Source organism: Sinocyclocheilus grahami, unplaced genomic scaffold (assembly GCF_001515645.1).
Source record: "Sinocyclocheilus grahami isolate Dianchi unplaced genomic scaffold, SAMN03320097.WGS_v1.1 scaffold1096.1, whole genome shotgun sequence".
NCBI lineage: Eukaryota > Metazoa > Chordata > Actinopteri > Cypriniformes > Cyprinidae > Sinocyclocheilus > Sinocyclocheilus grahami.
This window is the reverse complement of record NW_015506275.1, coordinates 294368-313148: the sequence shown is the minus strand read 5'-3', so window position 1 is coordinate 313148 and position 18781 is coordinate 294368. Positions and strand designations below refer to the sequence as shown.

Sequence of the window (18781 nt, the reverse complement as noted above, 5' to 3'; positions counted from 1 at the left end):
CCCTTTGGAAATTAACAAACTTGTGGCACCCTACAAAATTAATTTTGTCACAATATTTGAATTTCTAACTTTGATATGATAATTTGAAAAGTATAGATATTTGGTACAACAGGGAAGAAATGCAGAATATAATGTCATACAGAAATTTTTAATATTATTAAAATATTTTGTCCATCAATGGTGGCAATCAGTAGGCTAATTTCTAATGAACAGACAGATTTTAATGTAGGCTTTTATACATATGTAAACATTATTTAATTACCATTATAATTAGCTATTTTTGCTCACTCTGTGTTTTTTTTTATTTTACAGTTGGGTAATTTTGGTGCAGTAGCACGAGATAGCTTGATTTCAAACTTTGAATTGAATAAAAAATGACAAGTAAGCAGTCAGTAATAAAATAAGAACAAATAAAGAAATATTGATAGCACAAATAAAAAATAACGACAGGCCTTTGAATTAAATAAATTGCTTTTTAGTTTTTCAGGTAGGTCTAACAGTAGGGTTAAGATATTTAACTTTTTTTTTTACCAATTATCCAAATAATGTTTAGTCCTAGAAAGCTATTATTATCAGAACACGCGAGCATAACATAGCGGTTAGCAGATCAATGAATGAGAGGGCAGCGTTACCAGAGTTGCCCATATACCACACCATGTTACAACACAGTAGGGCTATTGCAGACAGAAACAATACTGTACTACATCGATGTTTCCTGTCGGCTCGATTTTTGAGGGGACTTTGCTGTTCCGATGAGCATGAACGGTATATGAGTGGAGCGACTGAGCGGAGCACACACACATAGAGCGGGATAATACACAGAGCATCACACCACGTGAAACCTGAGCGGTGAACTAATTTTCGGCAGCCGAAATTTCAGTGCATCTCTAATTATTGGCGACATCAGAAATGGATATTATATAATAAATGCTTTTTTGAACATTTTAGCAATTCAAAAATATTAAAAAATTATTTTTTTACACGGCACCGCTGTTGGGAAACACTGATTTATTCTATAAATAAAAGTGGGCTCCCCCAAAGTCCACGGTATAGTTCGAACACTGCACAAGGTATGTTCCAACTTGTATCCGCGGTCAGTGTCAGCAGATAGTCATCCGAGCATCTTTCACCTGATACCAGTGAATCTGACGATCAAGACGCCGATGTCCTCTGAGAAACCAGATTTCTCGTATCGCTTAAAACCGTGGGTTTTTGTGTGGAACGAACGAATGCTTGTATGTGCTTTGGCAATTACGGGCAGATGCATTTTTATTTTGCTCTTTATCCCATGTGTGAGGCCCGTCGAATGTGTAGTGTTCATTTTGAGTCAAGTTGTTTTCAGTGTGGAAAAATGAGAAAGATTAACCTTCACGTATCTGGTTTTTCGTTTACACTTATGAGAGATACATCTCGCCTATTCACGTACTCAAGGTCAAGCTGTTATTTTAGAGAAACAGAACGATGCTCAGAAACACTGCTGTTTTTGAAGTGGTCATATCATAAAAAACAAGATTTCCCTTGCTCTTATGAAAAATAAATGTAGGAATATCTAATAGACATCATAACCAGGGGTTTAAAGGGATAGTTCACCCAAAAATGAAAATTCTGTCGTTAATTACTCACCCTCATGTTGTTCTAAACCCGTAAGATCTTCGTTCATCTTCGGAACACAAATTAAGATATTTTTGATGAATTCTGAGAGCTCTCTGACCCTCCCATAGACAGCAATGTAATTACCACGATCAAGGTCCAGAGACGTAGCAAGGAGATCGGTAAAATAATCCATGTGACATGGATCAACTGTAATTTTACGAAGCTACGAGAATACTTTTGTACGCAAAGAAAACCAAAATAATGACTTTATTCAACAAATCGTCTCCTCGGCATCAGCCGCTTGATGCACCTGACACAGAAGAGCATACGCTGTTTATGTTCAGTGGATACTCTCCAAATTGGCGCTACGGTGATGCGGAGGAGACGAATTGTTGAATAAAGTCGTTATTTTTGTTTTCTTTGCGTACAAAAAGTATTCTCGTAGCTTCGATTATTTTACCGATCTCCTTGCAACATTTCTGGACCTTGATCGTGGTAATTACATTGCTGTCTATGGGAGGGTCAGAGAGCTCTCAGAACGCATCAAAAATATCTTAATTTGTGTTCCGAAGATGAACGGAGGTCTTACAGGTTTAGAACGACATGAGGGTGAGTAATTAATGACAGCATTTTCATTTTTGGGTGAACTTACCCTTACCAAAAAGTAGTATACTTCAAGTTTATTTTAGTAAGTATACTTAAGTAAAGTTCAAGTATATTTTTTAAGTATACTTTATGTAGCAAGTATACAAATATCAGTGTACTAGTAGTATACTTGTAAGTGTACTATTTCAATACTCCTTGGGACTAAATTGGCCCACTTTCTAGTATATAAAAGTATAACAGTAGTTTTCTTTAAGTGAACTTTACATCATACTTTAAGTATACTACTATGTCCCTATTTAGGTATTAATTTGTATATATTTTGTTACATGAATATCTGAACATAGAAAAAAACATCAAAAGAACAGGGTATCTGCTTATAAACAAAAACATTTTATTCTAGCTTCATGCATTCTTTTTTTAAACACTTGAATGTGGATAAGTTTCATAAATAAAAAATAAAGAAATAAACAACATTTTGAACAAAAAGCTAAAAAAAGACTATGAATTGGATTCAGAATGATAATCAAAACGTAGATAGAGTCGATCAACACCCCAAAGCTTGACAGTCATTATTACCTCTTCATTGATCGACATTTTATTCTATTATGTTACACAGTTTTGATGCTGTTTTATGTCTGATGATCGTGTTAGAATACATGTGGAAGCATCTGTTGTTTCGGTTTCTTCTTTACTTGTGTTTTTTGGAAATTTTGTACAGAAGATGTGTACTAGCGGCCCCTACTGTATAACAATGAAAACACGGATTCTAGGAGCACAATTATAGCTAAAATATATTTAGACTTTTTCTAAGTATAAGTCAAGTATACTTAAATATCATTTTAAGTATATTTCTGAGAAGTGCATAAAGCCCATTTCTGAGAAGTACATAAAAAGTAGACTAAAAGTATACTTTCCTATTTTTAGTTTAAAAGAAGTAAGATACTAATAGCACACTTGAATAAACTTCTTTTTCGTAAGGGAACCCTTTAACAGTTAAAATTTCTCACAAAATTCTCACTTTTTGTAATGAAAACCTATGGCTACAGCTACACGAAGCCAGAGCTTTCCCTATCCGATCTTTTTTTTCCCCTCGTCTCAAGAAATATCTGCATGTGTACACACAAAACCGACACAAAACGATGTAAAAACGGAGAAGAAGACTTGGACTATGCGCATAAACCTAGCGCGCGGTATTTAAACGAACATGGAACAATACATTTATTAATCTGTGTTAATGTTAAAAAGACAATCGTTCAGTGTTTGTTCATGTTGTTGTTGCTGTTACGTGACGCCGAAATGTCTAACTAGGGGTGAGACGTGGGGTGATGACATCATTGTTTCACAAAATATACGGATTGGCTGTCCACACGAAAACGCAAGGATGTTGTTTTCAGATTTATCCACTCTGGGACCCGGTTTAAAAAAAATAGCGGTTTCACTCTCCCAAAACACCGGATCCGTCTGGACGAAACGCCAAACCGATACAAAATGTTTGCGTTTACAGCTAAACGCGTCTCCGTGTGGACGGGGCCTATATTAACTTTCTTTGTTAAAGTCACTTAAAACATACACTACCATTCAAAAGTTTGGGTTAGTAAGATTTTTAAATGATTGATTGATTGGTTGATTGAAAGAAATGAATTTGATTTAGAAAGGATGCATTAAATTGATCAAAAGTGACATCATTTCTGAAGGATTGTGTGACACTGAAGATAATGGCTGCTAAAAATTCAGCTTTGCATCACAGGAATAAATGCATATTAAAATAAAAAAAGCTGTTTAAGTGGTAATAATATTTCACAGTATTGCTATTTTACTGTGTTTTTGAGTAAATAAATGCAGCCATGGTTAGCATTAGAAACTTCTTTTAAAACCTTAAAAAGAATCTCACTGACCACAATCTTCTGAACTTAAATGTATACCTATAAAAGTTTGAATTTAGCCAAGGTTTTAAGTTAGGTTATAGCATAAATCATTATAATTTCTTATTTTAATTGCAACCAGTCATGCAATTTTTTGAAGGCCAGCAATAATGATTTTCCATTTTGATTTCACAATATTATTATTTTTATACACGTGACAGACAATACACTTTTTGAAGATTATTGGGTAAGTACACCTTCATATCTTTCCTGATTTATTTGGTAATTAGTATACACCAACCAGTTAAAACACAGTTGAGAAATAACTATTTCCAGGCTGGAAAAAACCCCCCAAAAAACCTAAGATGATTTATTTGTTATTTAGCTTATTTAAGCTGGTCAACTGAAAAATGCTAAAACCAGCAAACTGACCAGCTTGACCAGGCTTGGAGAAAAAGACCTGCCAATCACCTTAGGCTGCATCTTAGGCTGTTTTTAAATATAATATATCGTAAATTAAATACATTTCATAATTTGTGTTGACTCTATAAAAGCAAAATGATCTCAAAATAATAAGTGCTTATGCTAATATTCTCCGAAGTCCCACTTTGCCTATGGTATATAATTTTTGGCGGGCATAAAAGGCACCTGTTTTGTAGAAAGACCCCCTAAAGTTCCTCTGTCTGTGCCCCGCTGCGCTGTGCGTCTCATACAAGTGTATTATCACCCGGCCAGCCACCACTCTTCCCTTCATTTAGACTATCGATCCTTGTTTTTTCTCGTTCTCAGCGCTTTGTGTAATCGAATAGATCCAACACCAGCTCTCTGCTGCTGTCTTATAGGACCAGCGTCGAGCAGTCGCAGTCTATTAGCGAATATGAATAATTAATCAGGCATTGCTAGATGGGAAAAGGATATGCATATACAGAATCCATATTAATTATGATGTATTGTGTCGGATTATTACGGCACCAATAGGATGACTTTCCTATAATAAGTGCACTTTGAAGTTTAGCTGTGCATCTTCTGGTAATATGACGTTATGCATTGACAGAATGTTTACTTGACACAAAAGGACAGTAGGGAACGGACCGTAGAGATATGAATGACAATGCAGCTGATTAAATACAGGTGCTATTTCATGAATGGGGTACACAATAGGATTTGCAACTGTCTTTTTTAAGAAATGGTCAGTAAATCAAGCTACTTAACCACCAATGTTAATTGTCAACTTAATTTTTTTGAATATTATAAACGTAAATTTGTTTTTGCAAATCAAAATACGAATATCTACAGTTTAATTTTTTTTCTTGCAATTGTTGTTAATTAAAAATCTTTCCCCATAATATTTAACCATTGATTATAGCCATTCAACATTACAGTATAAATGAGCGATATCAATTGTAACATTTAGTAGACTTTAAAAAATAATAACTTTTTAACTTAGTTAAATTTAACTTAAACCCATTATAATAAATGCTCTTCAGCAAGTTGGACATATACAGAAATTGAATAAAGTTATCAAACACTAAATTCTAAATTAAATCTAGATCAATTAAAGATATGTATCCAAAAGTTATTGATTTCCTCTTTTTTCTTTTGTTCTCTGATTAACCGACATCACAGCAGCTATGTTATGAGTTTTTTTGGCTGCTATTACTTTAAGAGCTGCCGCTGCTGAATGTGACTCGGATCTGACACGCATCGTATTTTCTCACAACCTCTCATATATTATTGCACTTTAAATATTTAAATATTTATTTCTGTGACCCGCTTTTATTGTATTTTGTAGAAATAAAATATATACAAATTTAATAAAAATAACTGACAAGGAAGAAAACTTGTGAGGAACATCCTCCAGCTAGCGCATACAGTATAATTTAATAAATTCGTTCAAGGTCCAGAAAAGTACCAAGATGATCGACAATGTAGTCCGTGTGACATCAGTGGTTCAGCTGTAAAGTTACGAAGCTGCGTGAATTCTTTTTTGCGCAAAGAAAACAAAAATAACGACTTTATTCCACATTTTCGTCTCTACTGCATCACTTGTGGACGCGCACTCATGACAGTACCATGACGCAAGCGTGTGGCGGCGCTGACCCAGATCCGGCGTAATGACGTCATCATGCCGGATCTGGATCAGCGCCGGCGCCGTCACACGCTCGCGTCATGGTACTGTCGCAAACGCGCGTCCAAAAAAGTATTCTCGTAGATTCGTAACTTTACAGTTGAACCACTGATGTCACACGGACTACTTTGTCGATCGATGAACGAAGATCTTATGGTATTGGAACAACACGAGGGTGAGTAATTAATGACAGAATTTTCATTTTTGGGTGAACTAACCCTTTAATTTGAGCCAATGTAATCCTGCCACATGGTATTAATGGTAAGACGGCCTAATTTGATGTTTAATTATGTATAATGAATTTAAGGACTTTAAATAAGAATCAATTCGATATGCATATAGTGATGCAATCAGTGCATGACACACTTTTTATGGCTATAGCATTGGGAGTTTAATTCGCTACGGGAATTTAACTATGTGCCTGACTAAACAGATGATTGTTCAGTCTAGACTTAAACGAAACCGTCTGAGTGTTAGGAGCAATGGAAGAAAATGTTCTTCATCCTTTCCACATGAAGATGTTCTTGGCACTGAGATGTTTTAAAGAGAGATAATATGTTGATCTGTAGTCCATTAAGTGCTTTAGATGTAGAAGCATTCATACAGACAGATAACCAGTGATGATAATAGGATTGGACCATCATATAGGATAATACGATAGGATTGATGCAATCATATTTTCTGGTTATACCTCTGAACAAGCAGCATCTTAATTATGGAAATGACATACCGTGAGCCTCAAACACCATCGTTTCCTCCTTATGTAAATGTTGTGCGTGCAAAAGACCACTGAAAAAGAGGTGAATCCCAGCATAACACCAACTGTGACGTTACAGTCGGGATCATTAATATTTATGCCCCCAACATTTGCATAACGTATACCAGCCCATGTTCTAGGCCAGCCGGACCTGCACAGCCGAATCATCGATGCAGTGTTGCCAGATATTGCTATTAAAACAAACAAAAAACGATAAATAAATAAAAATAAACCAAAATGATTTTTGAAATCTTTTGCAATTAAGATAAGATAAAGATATCGCTGACCCTAAACCAAAAACGCTTATAAGAGCTGGATCTGGCAACACAGAGGCTGCATCTGCTCCCTCACTCATAACTGTCTCTCACGGATGCTAAACATTCTTGCAAAATCTGTATCTTCGTCTGATACAGGCTCAAACATATAAGGTTGGATGCCCAATCTCTCCATCGTTCACGCCGGACAGTAGAAATCTGTTTGTTATGTGAGCTATTATTATTCATGACCCTTCCAAATAAAGTAATAACAGACCGTTTCATTCTAGGGACAAATCCGAGGGTTGTAAATGGACATGTAAAACCGTTTCTGGAGAATTTCTGTCCTTACCTAAGCCACATACCTTCTATGTAGATATTGGAGAACAATTTAAAATATTGTATCAATGCAAACTGTATCTATGGCACCTTTAAATTAAAATCAATATAGAATTTATTAAATTATATATAATTCGTAACTTTACAGTTGAACCACTGATGTCACACGGACTACTTTGTCGATCGATGAACGAAGATCTTATGGTATTGGAACAACACGAGGGTGAGTAATTAATGACAGAATTTTCATTTTTGGGTGAACTAACCCTTTAATTTGAGCCAATGTAATCCTGCCACATGGTATTAATGGTAAGACGGCCTAATTTGATGTTTAATTATGTATAATGAATTTAAGGACTTTAAATAAGAATCAATTCGATATGCATATAGTGATGCAATCAGTGCATGACACACTTTTTATGGCTATAGCATTGGGAGTTTAATTCGCTACGGGAATTTAACTATGTGCCTGACTAAACAGATGATTGTTCAGTCTAGACTTAAACGAAACCGTCTGAGTGTTAGGAGCAATGGAAGAAAATGTTCTTCATCCTTTCCACATGAAGATGTTCTTGGCACTGAGATGTTTTAAAGAGAGATAATATGTTGATCTGTAGTCCATTAAGTGCTTTAGATGTAGAAGCATTCATACAGACAGATAACCAGTGATGATAATAGGATTGGACCATCATATAGGATAATACGATAGGATTGATGCAATCATATTTTCTGGTTATACCTCTGAACAAGCAGCATCTTAATTATGGAAATGACATACCGTGAGCCTCAAACACCATCGTTTCCTCCTTATGTAAATGTTGTGCGTGCAAAAGACCACTGAAAAAGAGGTGAATCCCAGCATAACACCAACTGTGACGTTACAGTCGGGATCATTAATATTTATGCCCCCAACATTTGCATAACGTATACCAGCCCATGTTCTAGGCCAGCCGGACCTGCACAGCCGAATCATCGATGCAGTGTTGCCAGATATTGCTATTAAAACAAACAAAAAACGATAAATAAATAAAAATAAACCAAAATGATTTTTGAAATCTTTTGCAATTAAGATAAGATAAAGATATCGCTGACCCTAAACCAAAAACGCTTATAAGAGCTGGATCTGGCAACACAGAGGCTGCATCTGCTCCCTCACTCATAACTGTCTCTCACGGATGCTAAACATTCTTGCAAAATCTGTATCTTCGTCTGATACAGGCTCAAACATATAAGGTTGGATGCCCAATCTCTCCATCGTTCACGCCGGACAGTAGAAATCTGTTTGTTATGTGAGCTATTATTATTCATGACCCTTCCAAATAAAGTAATAACAGACCGTTTCATTCTAGGGACAAATCCGAGGGTTGTAAATGGACATGTAAAACCGTTTCTGGAGAATTTCTGTCCTTACCTAAGCCACATACCTTCTATGTAGATATTGGAGAACAATTTAAAATATTGTATCAATGCAAACTGTATCTATGGCACCTTTAAATTAAAATCAATATAGAATTTATTAAATTATATATATATATATATATATATATATATATATATATATATATATATGTTATGATTTTTAAGATGTTAAATGTCATTTTTTTGTTACAATTTTTATTAGATAATGAGCCCATGGTTGTGATATCCGTTCAATTTTTTCAGCTTAGTTTTAATATATCTTTTGAACTGGACCGTGTGGAAGCTTTGCGCTATGAATATGAGATTATGTCTACAGAGTCTTTCAAAATCTTTTATTTAAAAAGAGCAGAAAACTGTACTTTTTTAATAGCAAAGCTACTATGCACTTGTAAATTTGTGAAATAATTAAACATGAAAGAATTTCATTACACATTTTAAGTAGATCTAACAGTTTGCACAAAGACAGTGAATAAAAAGGCTGTGCTTTTGTGTGATTTGGTTTACACAGGCCTCGCTTCACCCTACAGCAGACCTTAAAATTGCTTCCTGTAATCACGACAACTGGCAGGCCATTACAGCATGTCAACAGCAAAGGCTTTTAATGAATAACAAAGCTGTCGTATCCTTCTTGTTGTCACGTAGCTCCAAACACAAGGTGATTTTGGAAGCGCCGATGCCACTGGCTCAGCGATTCAGAATCCCAGAGGAAATTTTTATTGGCTTCACTTTCATTACTCAGGAGACTTCTTTGATTTCTCAGGTATGTTGTTATTGAAGTAACAACTTTGAATATCTTAGGAGAAATAAAAATAGACACATTGTTGACGAAGTAGATGTAGAGCTATAAAATTAATATCAGATCTTCAAAGGATATGATGAAATATTTTTGGGTTCATATCAGTGTATCGTTGAGATACTATTATAGATTTACCTTATATTTTCTGCGTTCATTTTAATTTTAAAGTTTTAAAATATTCAATTATTTTTAGTAAGTGTTTTATTTTGAATGTTATGTATTTTTATTTCCTGCTTTCATTTTAATTTGAAAGTTTGGTAATTTTGTGGTGTTTTGTCCTTTGCAGTTTTTGTTGTTTTTAATAATGATTTTTTATTTAAATTCATTTTAATTAGTTTTAATTTTAGCTATTTTATTACAAGTATTTTCATTTAAATGACATTAAATGAATAATAATAATAATTTGTTGTTTTTAAGATTTTTGTTCAGTTTTACTTTTAGTTTTTTTATTACGAGTTGAATTATTTTAACTACCTGAATTAAAATAAGTTAATTAAGCAACATTAAATTAATAATAATAATAATAATAATAATAATAATAATTTGTTGTTTTTAATAAGTAACTTAACTTAAAAGTTAAACTAAATGAAAATTAGAAAATATTTCAATTATCTGAGTTAAAATATTTTTTTTTGTTTAAATAACATTAAATAATTCTTATTAATAATAATAATAAATATTTATTTAACAAACAAACAAACAAACATTAATACATTATTTCACTTTAGTTAGTTTATTTTATTTCAGGTAACACTTTTTTTATGGTTTTATTTTGTATCGTGATCTCTGACTTTTGCATTGGTTTTGGTTTCATAGAACGGTTTATGGTGTCGCTAGAAAGTAAAGGATATGTTGTGCGTTTACTAGGGTCTTCTTCCCAAGAGAAACATCTCAGACTTTAGCAAAAAAGTGTTTGATATCCATTTAATCTTGTTGTTTTGAAGAAACAGCTGAGCTATTAAAGAGATCTCCTTTGTGAATTTTCTTTCCTTTGGGCTTTACCTTTAATTATTAGTGAGGAGAAGCAGCGAGGCCTGTCAGCTGGCGTCAGACGACACTGTGCTCCCGCTGCAGCTCTGCGCCATGCGGATTGAGGTCTGACCTTGGCGTGAAAAGCCTGCCTCTTACTGTCTGGATTGGCAGCTGTACCCTGAGAGGACGACGGTTCCTTGCTCTACTTGACACGTACCTAGGAAGGGTACTGTACCTCTGTCCCTGTAGTTTACCTCCTCTCTCTTTCCCTTTCTCTCTCTCTCTCCTCGGTTCTTTCACCTCAAAGGTCCCGTAGCACTATCATTAATAATGGAGAGCAGTTGGAGTGGTACGGTGTCCCCGAGAAACTCGAGCCTAGACAGTGAGCAAGTCTGGCTCCTCTACACGCATTTTTTCAAGCCACAAACTTGGAGCAGCACTTTTCACTTTCATTCACTCTGCTGAAAAGATGAAAAAAGTTGTTTTGGATGGTCTTTATTGCTCAGGGTGTTTACTGCGTCACGTTAGTTGACAGATTTCTGTCTTCGCTCCAAACAGTACATGGGGAAATTCTGCTGTAGCGCTCAGAGAAGAGTGTGAAATACAGAGAGGGCGAGAAGATGACTGATGTTTGGAGAACACAGCATCGTTTGACTGCGAGCTTCGGCCCGCACAGACCGTTTTGGAAAAAAAATATTATCCAGAAAATAAAGTTCTGTTGTCATTTACTTCTGATTTTAGAAGTAATGACTAGTTAATGACTTTTTTTTCCAAGTTTTGCTGAAGCTTGCATACATTCACAAGTTGTATGCATTGTTAATTTAGTAGCATTTATAGTTTTTTAATTGATTTCTTTTTATGTTTTAGTAAATGTATGTGCTTTTGACATTTTTATTAATTCGTTTTTTTTATATTTTCTTTAGCTTTATTTTTTTCACTTTTATTTTTAATAATTTTAGAACTTTAACTTTATAATTAATTTTTTTGAAGTTTTTGTTTAACTATTTTTAATAGTTTTAATTTTAGTTAACAATAATAATACTGGTTAAGGACTATTTTTGTTTGTTTGTTCATTTATTTATTTATCATCCACTTTTATTGTAGATTTTATTGTAGCAGATATTTTGCAAAATGATATCAGACTAAATTAGTCAGATAATTTGTTATTAGCCATCCCTTTTTCAAATAAATAAATAAAGACTCAGAAGATTATAGAGATTTATAAATCTTATATTTTAAGGAGATAATGTAAGTTTTCATATTATTTTCCAATTAATTTATTATAACAATAACAACCTTTTCATTAAGCGAGCATTCTGGGGTTACCATAGTACATATTTTTGTAAGAAGTGATGTTAATTTTTTGTTACTCAACATATTTCAGGTGTTTGAGTTGTATAAATACTCATTCATTCTTTTCACAAAGGTTCCAACTTCATATTTCAATCTCCTTGCTTGTGCATGTATTGTGAGTCAGAGCCCCAGGCTGGAGAGCTCAACCCTGATGAACTGGAGAGTATGAAATTACATTTGTAACAGATGATTATGAACATTTGGATCGCTGTCGCTCAGCCAGAGTTTTCTGCTGTCTCGTTCCCCTCCTTCGTTTCTCCTTCAGAGATCCTGACCAGATTAAAAAGGGATTTTTCTCCTAAGACGTTCAGGTGCATTGGTGGGTAGGGTTGGGTATCGTTTGAAATTGATCAATTCCGATTCCGATTCCTCTTATCGATTCCGATTCTTTTCGATTCCCAGTTCTGTCAGGACCACTATCGTCAGAATGATAGATACTTAGCATAAAGTTTGGTTTGGCGGTATGGTTCTGTTCTGGGCAAAAAACCTCCCTGCCCATCCATGCAGCCTGTCATGAATGAGCAGGGAGAGCAGCAATAATAACCCCCCCAGGGTTAACAGAACAGAACAATGCAGATATCATTAATGTACTCAATGATATTTAAGTGTAACACTTTATTCAAGATAAAGGAGTCTGATTAGCAAGGAATATCAGAAAGCTAAGTCCTGACTGTGGCAAAAGGTGGAGCTGGGGATGGAGGAGGGTAATTTGCTCCGAAGCAAGCTGAAAAGCTGCTGAATAATACTGAATAGAGCTTATATAGGAATGCCGCGATAGGTGTCGTATTCCTATAGGTAGATGTGATCAGCTGATGCAAGCTTGACTCACGTGGCCTGCCAGAACTAACGCTAAAGCTTAATTTTTGATTCCAATGTGATTACATAATGATATCAAACATTTATGCTATGTCTTTTTTTTTGCAAACCATTTATTGGAGCTGAATACCATGAACAAAAATCAACAGACTACATAACTCTTTAGGAGCTGTTTGTGTGCAAAATAGAACTGCATGATTCTGGATACATTTTTCTGGATAAAGTTTTTTTCTTCTTCTTTTTTTCCCCCAATGGAAGTTCTGGTTCTGTCGTGACTCTGAAGAAAAAAACATTAGACAACTAAACAAAATCACATGTAATTAATGAATTAATGATTAAATGGCTCACTCAAGATGTACTTGTTTCATTACTGGATGAACCAGCGTTCTTGAACGAATCTCTTGTATGATTCAAAGACAAATACATTTTAACAGCCCCTTTTCGCCACCTACTGTAACAGCTAAATCTTAATTTGAAGTGTCAAATTACTTTCAAAAGGTGATTTGTGAACTGGTGTGATCGTACGCTGCACGGACAAACCAAAATGTGATCACAACATTGATCGCACACGTCAAAGGTTGAGGAATGAAACAGACGAATCATTGTAATTTAGGAACAGAATCACGTTGGTGTTTGAATCGCGTTCGCGATCTTTAACGATCTATTAAATTAAAGGGCTTTGTCATGTTGGTGGTGACACCTTTCTTGCAACATGTTGAGCTATCACAGATATTATACTTCGCTTTTTTGGGCTTCTGATCGCAAATGTAGCCAAACTTTGGAGCGCTTAGATTAGCGAGCAAGGTCCTGGCAGATCGCTAGGTCCGGTCCTCACAGATGAATAAAAAGTGTCGATAGGCGGTATCGAAATTTTAATTTGACAACAAGTATCCAATTCTGGAATCGGAATTGATTTTCGATTCCCAACCCTACTGGTGGGTGGGGTTTATAGGTCAGGTGAAAACAGAAGCCCCTCCCATCTGCTTTAATGCACATTTTAATGCCATACTGACCCTTGAAGGTCAGTAGTTCCTCAAGTCATTTTCAATTTTCAAATAGGGCTGCACGATAAATCGCATGCGATATTTAATGCATCTTGTCAGTAAAGCAATTCTGTAATCAGCGGTAAATCTCCATCACGTGCGGGCTTTCACATTGAGCATCATTTACTACACAGAGCGCTTGTTCACCGACAAGCTGCGAAAAACATGCGCAAAATATGATCGTGGTTTTGCGCAGCTTGTCAGTGAACAACGGCTCTGTGTAGTTAATGCTGCTCCATGTGAAAGCCCACAGGTGATGGAGATTTACCGCTGATTAAAGAACCGGCTTTACTGACAAGATGCGCGTTAAATATCGCATGCGATTTATCGTGCAGCCCTATTTTCAAATAGGACGTTCCTAAGCTTATTTAGATGGCTTTAAACCAAGAATAACCTCACCTGTGATCTTTCTCTTTCAGGATGGCACTTTTTAGTGTGTTTGTATTTTCCAAAAGTGAAAAAAGTGGCCTCAGCTGCGTTTAAAGACTTAAGTCACTGCATTAGATAACAAGATATCAAACCAAGTGGCATTTAATGTACTTTAAAGAAAGATAAAACTTCATTAAAAAAATACAAATATGAAAAGTCTTATATGCTCACCAAGACTGCATGTATTTGATCAAGAATACAGTAAAAATGTAAATATTGTGAAATATTATTACACTTTAAAATAACTTTTTTCTATTTAATATATTTTAACATATAATTTATTCTTGTGATGGGAAAAGCTAAATTTTATGCAGCCATAATTCTTTGATGAATAGAAAATGTAAAATAATAGCATTAATTTGAAATACAAATCTTTTGTAATTGTCTATACTGTCACTTTTGATCAATTTAATGTTGCTGAATAAAAGTAATAGAGAAGGTATAAAATGTATATACTATTAGTGTATAGGTCTCTGCACACGGATTCCGAAATTTTCGTCCAATGCGTATTAATTAATCTGTTGCGAAAAAATGCGCAAAACAGCACTAAATGGAGTCTTCAAGCAGTGAGGATGATTTTGTTGTCTTCTCGCTTCTTAAAAAGAAAAATATTGGGTCTATCCAATCCTGAGATATAGCGAGGAAGGAGAGTTCCTAGTCAGGAGCAGCGGGATTATCCCGGGCAATTCAAAGTTTACTTCAGGATGTCAGTGGCTCAGTTTGATGCTTTGCTAGCGATAGTATAGAGCCACATATTAAAAAGAAGACCACCAATTTCTGTGAGCTCAGTGTGTAAGGATCTTTACAGTGCTTTGTGCTGCGAGACTAAGTGGATGAACTTGACAATCGCCATTCTGGATTTTGGTGTTCGCTTGTATGGTGGCTCTGAACTGTCAAAACACTTGCTTGCTACGGATGTGAAAAATGGAAAAAATCAAACCCGATCCGAATTTTTTTATGACGGACGAAAATTTCGGAGGCAGTGTGTAAACGTGATTGACATAACGTGAGGTCGTATTTATTTTTTAACGTGCGAAAATTTTGGACGAAGTGTGCAATGACCTTAAGTACTATTCAAAATGAGGGTTGTGAAATTAATTCTGAGAAAACATCCTGCAGCATTTGTTTAAACCTGCCATTTGGTTTAATATTTTCTATTTAATTAAAAGACAGTCAGGCATGTTTAAGGCTACGTCAACACAAAGCCAGAGCTTTCCCTATCTGATCTTTTTTTTCTCCTCGTCTCAAGAAATATCTGCGTCCACACGAAACCACGAAACCGACACAAAACGATGTAATATACATGCCAGGTCAGCATGTGGCGCTGTAATTCTGCCACAGAGATACACTAAAAATGGAGAAGACTTGGACTATGCGCATAAACCTTGTGCGCGATATACAAATGAACATGGAACAATACATTTATTAATCTGTGTTAATGTTAGTTAATAAAAAGACAATCGTTCAATGTTTGTTCATGTTTTTGTTGCTGTTACGTGACGTAGCGGTGTCTGACTAGGGGCGAGACGTGGGCTGATGTCATCATCGTTTCAGAAAATATACAGATTCGCTGTCCACATGAAAACGCAAGGGTGGCGTTTTCAGATTTATCCGCTCTGGGACCTGGTTAAAAAAAATATTGGTTTCACTCTCCCAAAACGCCGGATCTGTCTGGACGAAACGCCTATATGATACAAAATTTATGCGTATACAGCTAAACGCGTCTCCGTGTGGACGGGGCCTTAGTTTGTCCAGATACTTTTAGGGTTCAGACTTAGGCCAGTTTGCAATAATTTGATTTAGCATTTGAAACTGGAAATGTTGGATGCTCCAAAACCAGATAAATGTTTCGAGGTGTTGTAACGAATCAGCTCATGGGGAAATATGAATAATTTATCAAAACTAGTTATGATTAATTATAAATATTTAGATCCGCTGTAGATATTTACTTGACCTCTCAGGGTCAACTGTCTTGTCAATTCTAAGAACGTTAATTTCCTGGTTAAGGAAAGAGCTTGTAGCATAAATCTGCATAATTAAGTGACTCCAGTTATGAGCAAACAATGAACCACGTCAAGTGTGGTACAAGTAAGACTTTATTAACTACATAAACACTTAAACTCGTCCAACATACTACATAAACACTTAAACTGGTCTAACATACAAATACACACACACACACACGCATACAGTTGGTTTAGGAAAGGGTTGAAGCTTAAGCCGTAAAGAGGAGAGAAATAAGGGATGAAGTTATGGAACCATTTGATATTCAGCAGATCTACCGCCTGAAGGAAACATCAGATTCTTAGTTCAAACACACCTTTGTAAAAAGGTGCAAATGATACCTAATGTATCAATTAATAAGGCTAAGTTTGATACTTGCACGTCTCGTCTGTCTGAAAGAAAGGCTTGATGCAGTCCAAAGGTTCAAGTTGATCTTTGCTGAAGTTTGTTGATGAAAAATAACCAGTTTGCGTCAGAGAATCTTGGTGAATGGAAAAGTCAAGGCTGAAGGCCTGACACAAAACTTAGGATGTCCTGGAGCGTTGGAGCTCACATCTTCGTTAGAAAATAGTCCATTTCTACTGGGCACTGTGTCTCTTTCTAATTCAAAGGCAGTGATTTTCCCTACTTACATTCCATTAGGTCATAAATGGCTCTGGCCTAGCAAAGGTGTCATGGTTGCCATGGTAGCCTGTGGTCATTCGCAGACATCCTGGCGCCCAGTCTATTGGGTGAGGGGTCTGTGACGACTTGTTAATCTAATGAATAACTGATTTGTTAAATCAAATGAAAAATTGTGTTTTTGATTGGTCCAGACGCAACAGTGTGTAGGAATGATTGGAAACCTAGGTGGATGCATTGTAAGTCTCATCAGCTTCTCTTCAGAGCCATGACATGGTTTTCAATGCCTAGTTGCCATAGACGATCTCATATGACAGACTTTTGTAAGCTTACAAATGAAGCTATCCAGAAACCTCATCCACTCTCGCATTTTGCTGTAAACGTTTAATAATTGGCCATGAAACATTGTGACAATATAAAACGCACAATCTATGTCTAAGATGACTTCTCTTTTCTCTGTTTTACACATCTCTCTTCAGGATGTTTACTTTCTGTCAACTCAGACTGTGCCATGCAAGGCGTGGGTAATGCATATTAATTAAGTGGGAGAACTTGCACAATTGGTGGCTGACTAAATACTTTTTTGCCCCACTGTATGTGAGATTTGCTGAAAAGCAGACGTTGGTAGGAATTCTTAAAGGAATAGTCCTCGGAATGAAAATTTGCTGAGGATTTACTCACCCTCGAGCCATCCATGATGTAGATGAGTTTATTTCTTCGTCAAAACAGATTTGGAGAAATGTAGCATTACATCATTTGCCCACCAATGGATCATCTGCAGTGAATGGGTGCCATCAGAATGAGAGCCCAAACAGCTGATAAAACATCACAATAATCCACAAGTAATCCACACCACTCCAGTCCATCAACTAACATCTTGTGAAGTGAAAAAGCTGCATGTTTGTAATAAACAAATCCATCATTAACATATTTAACTTACAATTGTTGCTTCTGGCTAAAATACTGCCATATTGCTTTCTTTGGTGAAAAAGTCATCTGGTCTAATTAAGGTGAGAAATATTCACAGATCAAGCACCGTTTACAAGCAAAAACAGTTCTAAACAAGTATGTGGGTGGATTTTGATGTGAGAGGACAATGGGGGTTGGACTTTTTCACTGGATGAAGAGTTATTATGGATCAGGGTTGCCAGGTCTGCATAACAAAACCAACCCAATTGATACTCAAAACTTTCCCAGTTGCGTACCGGGGGAAATTGACTATCAGCATTGCTACAAAATTGCATTCTGGGTGGATCCACCTTGGTCAAAATTGTGTGTGGCTGGGGGTTTTGGCTTCAACCCGCAGACCAAAAAAACGGGGAAAAACAGTACTTGGCAACACTGTTATAGATTATGGACTCATATTTTGACTAGAAGCAACAGTTTAAAACTGAAATGCCTTAATGATGGATTTGTTACTTACAAACACACAGCATTTTGTTTCACAAGACATTCATTGATGGACTGGAGTCGTGTGGATTGCTTGTGGATTACTGTGATGTTTTTATCAGCTGTTTGGAATCTCATTCTGACGGCACCCATTCACTGACAGGATGCATTGGTGAGCAAGTGATGTAATGCTACATTTCTCCAAATAATTTCTGATGAAGAAATAAATTCATCTGCATCTTGGATGGCTTGAGAGTGATTACATTTGTAGCAAATTTTAATTTTTTAGGTTAACTACTCCTTTAAGTTAGTTTGGGCCATTTGTTTGTTCATAGGTGTTATACCGTCCACAATCCATCTCTAAAGATGATTACAATAAAACAAAACAACACACACACAC

The 18781-nt window shown here is 35.8% G+C and overlaps 1 protein-coding gene across 1 annotated transcript in view; it reads left to right on the top strand.

Annotated features, from left to right (window-relative positions):
- The first annotated feature begins 6186 nt into the window (after positions 1-6186).
- Positions 6187-18781, top strand: part of LOC107566726 (KH domain-containing, RNA-binding, signal transduction-associated protein 3-like) — a 115804-nt gene continuing 103209 nt past the window's right edge. The window contains exons 1-2 of the mRNA XM_016252253.1: positions 6187-6233; positions 9601-9718. Of these exons, the coding sequence (XP_016107739.1) occupies positions 6187-6233; positions 9601-9718 (165 nt within the window). The remainder of the gene's footprint in view (positions 6234-9600; positions 9719-18781) is intronic.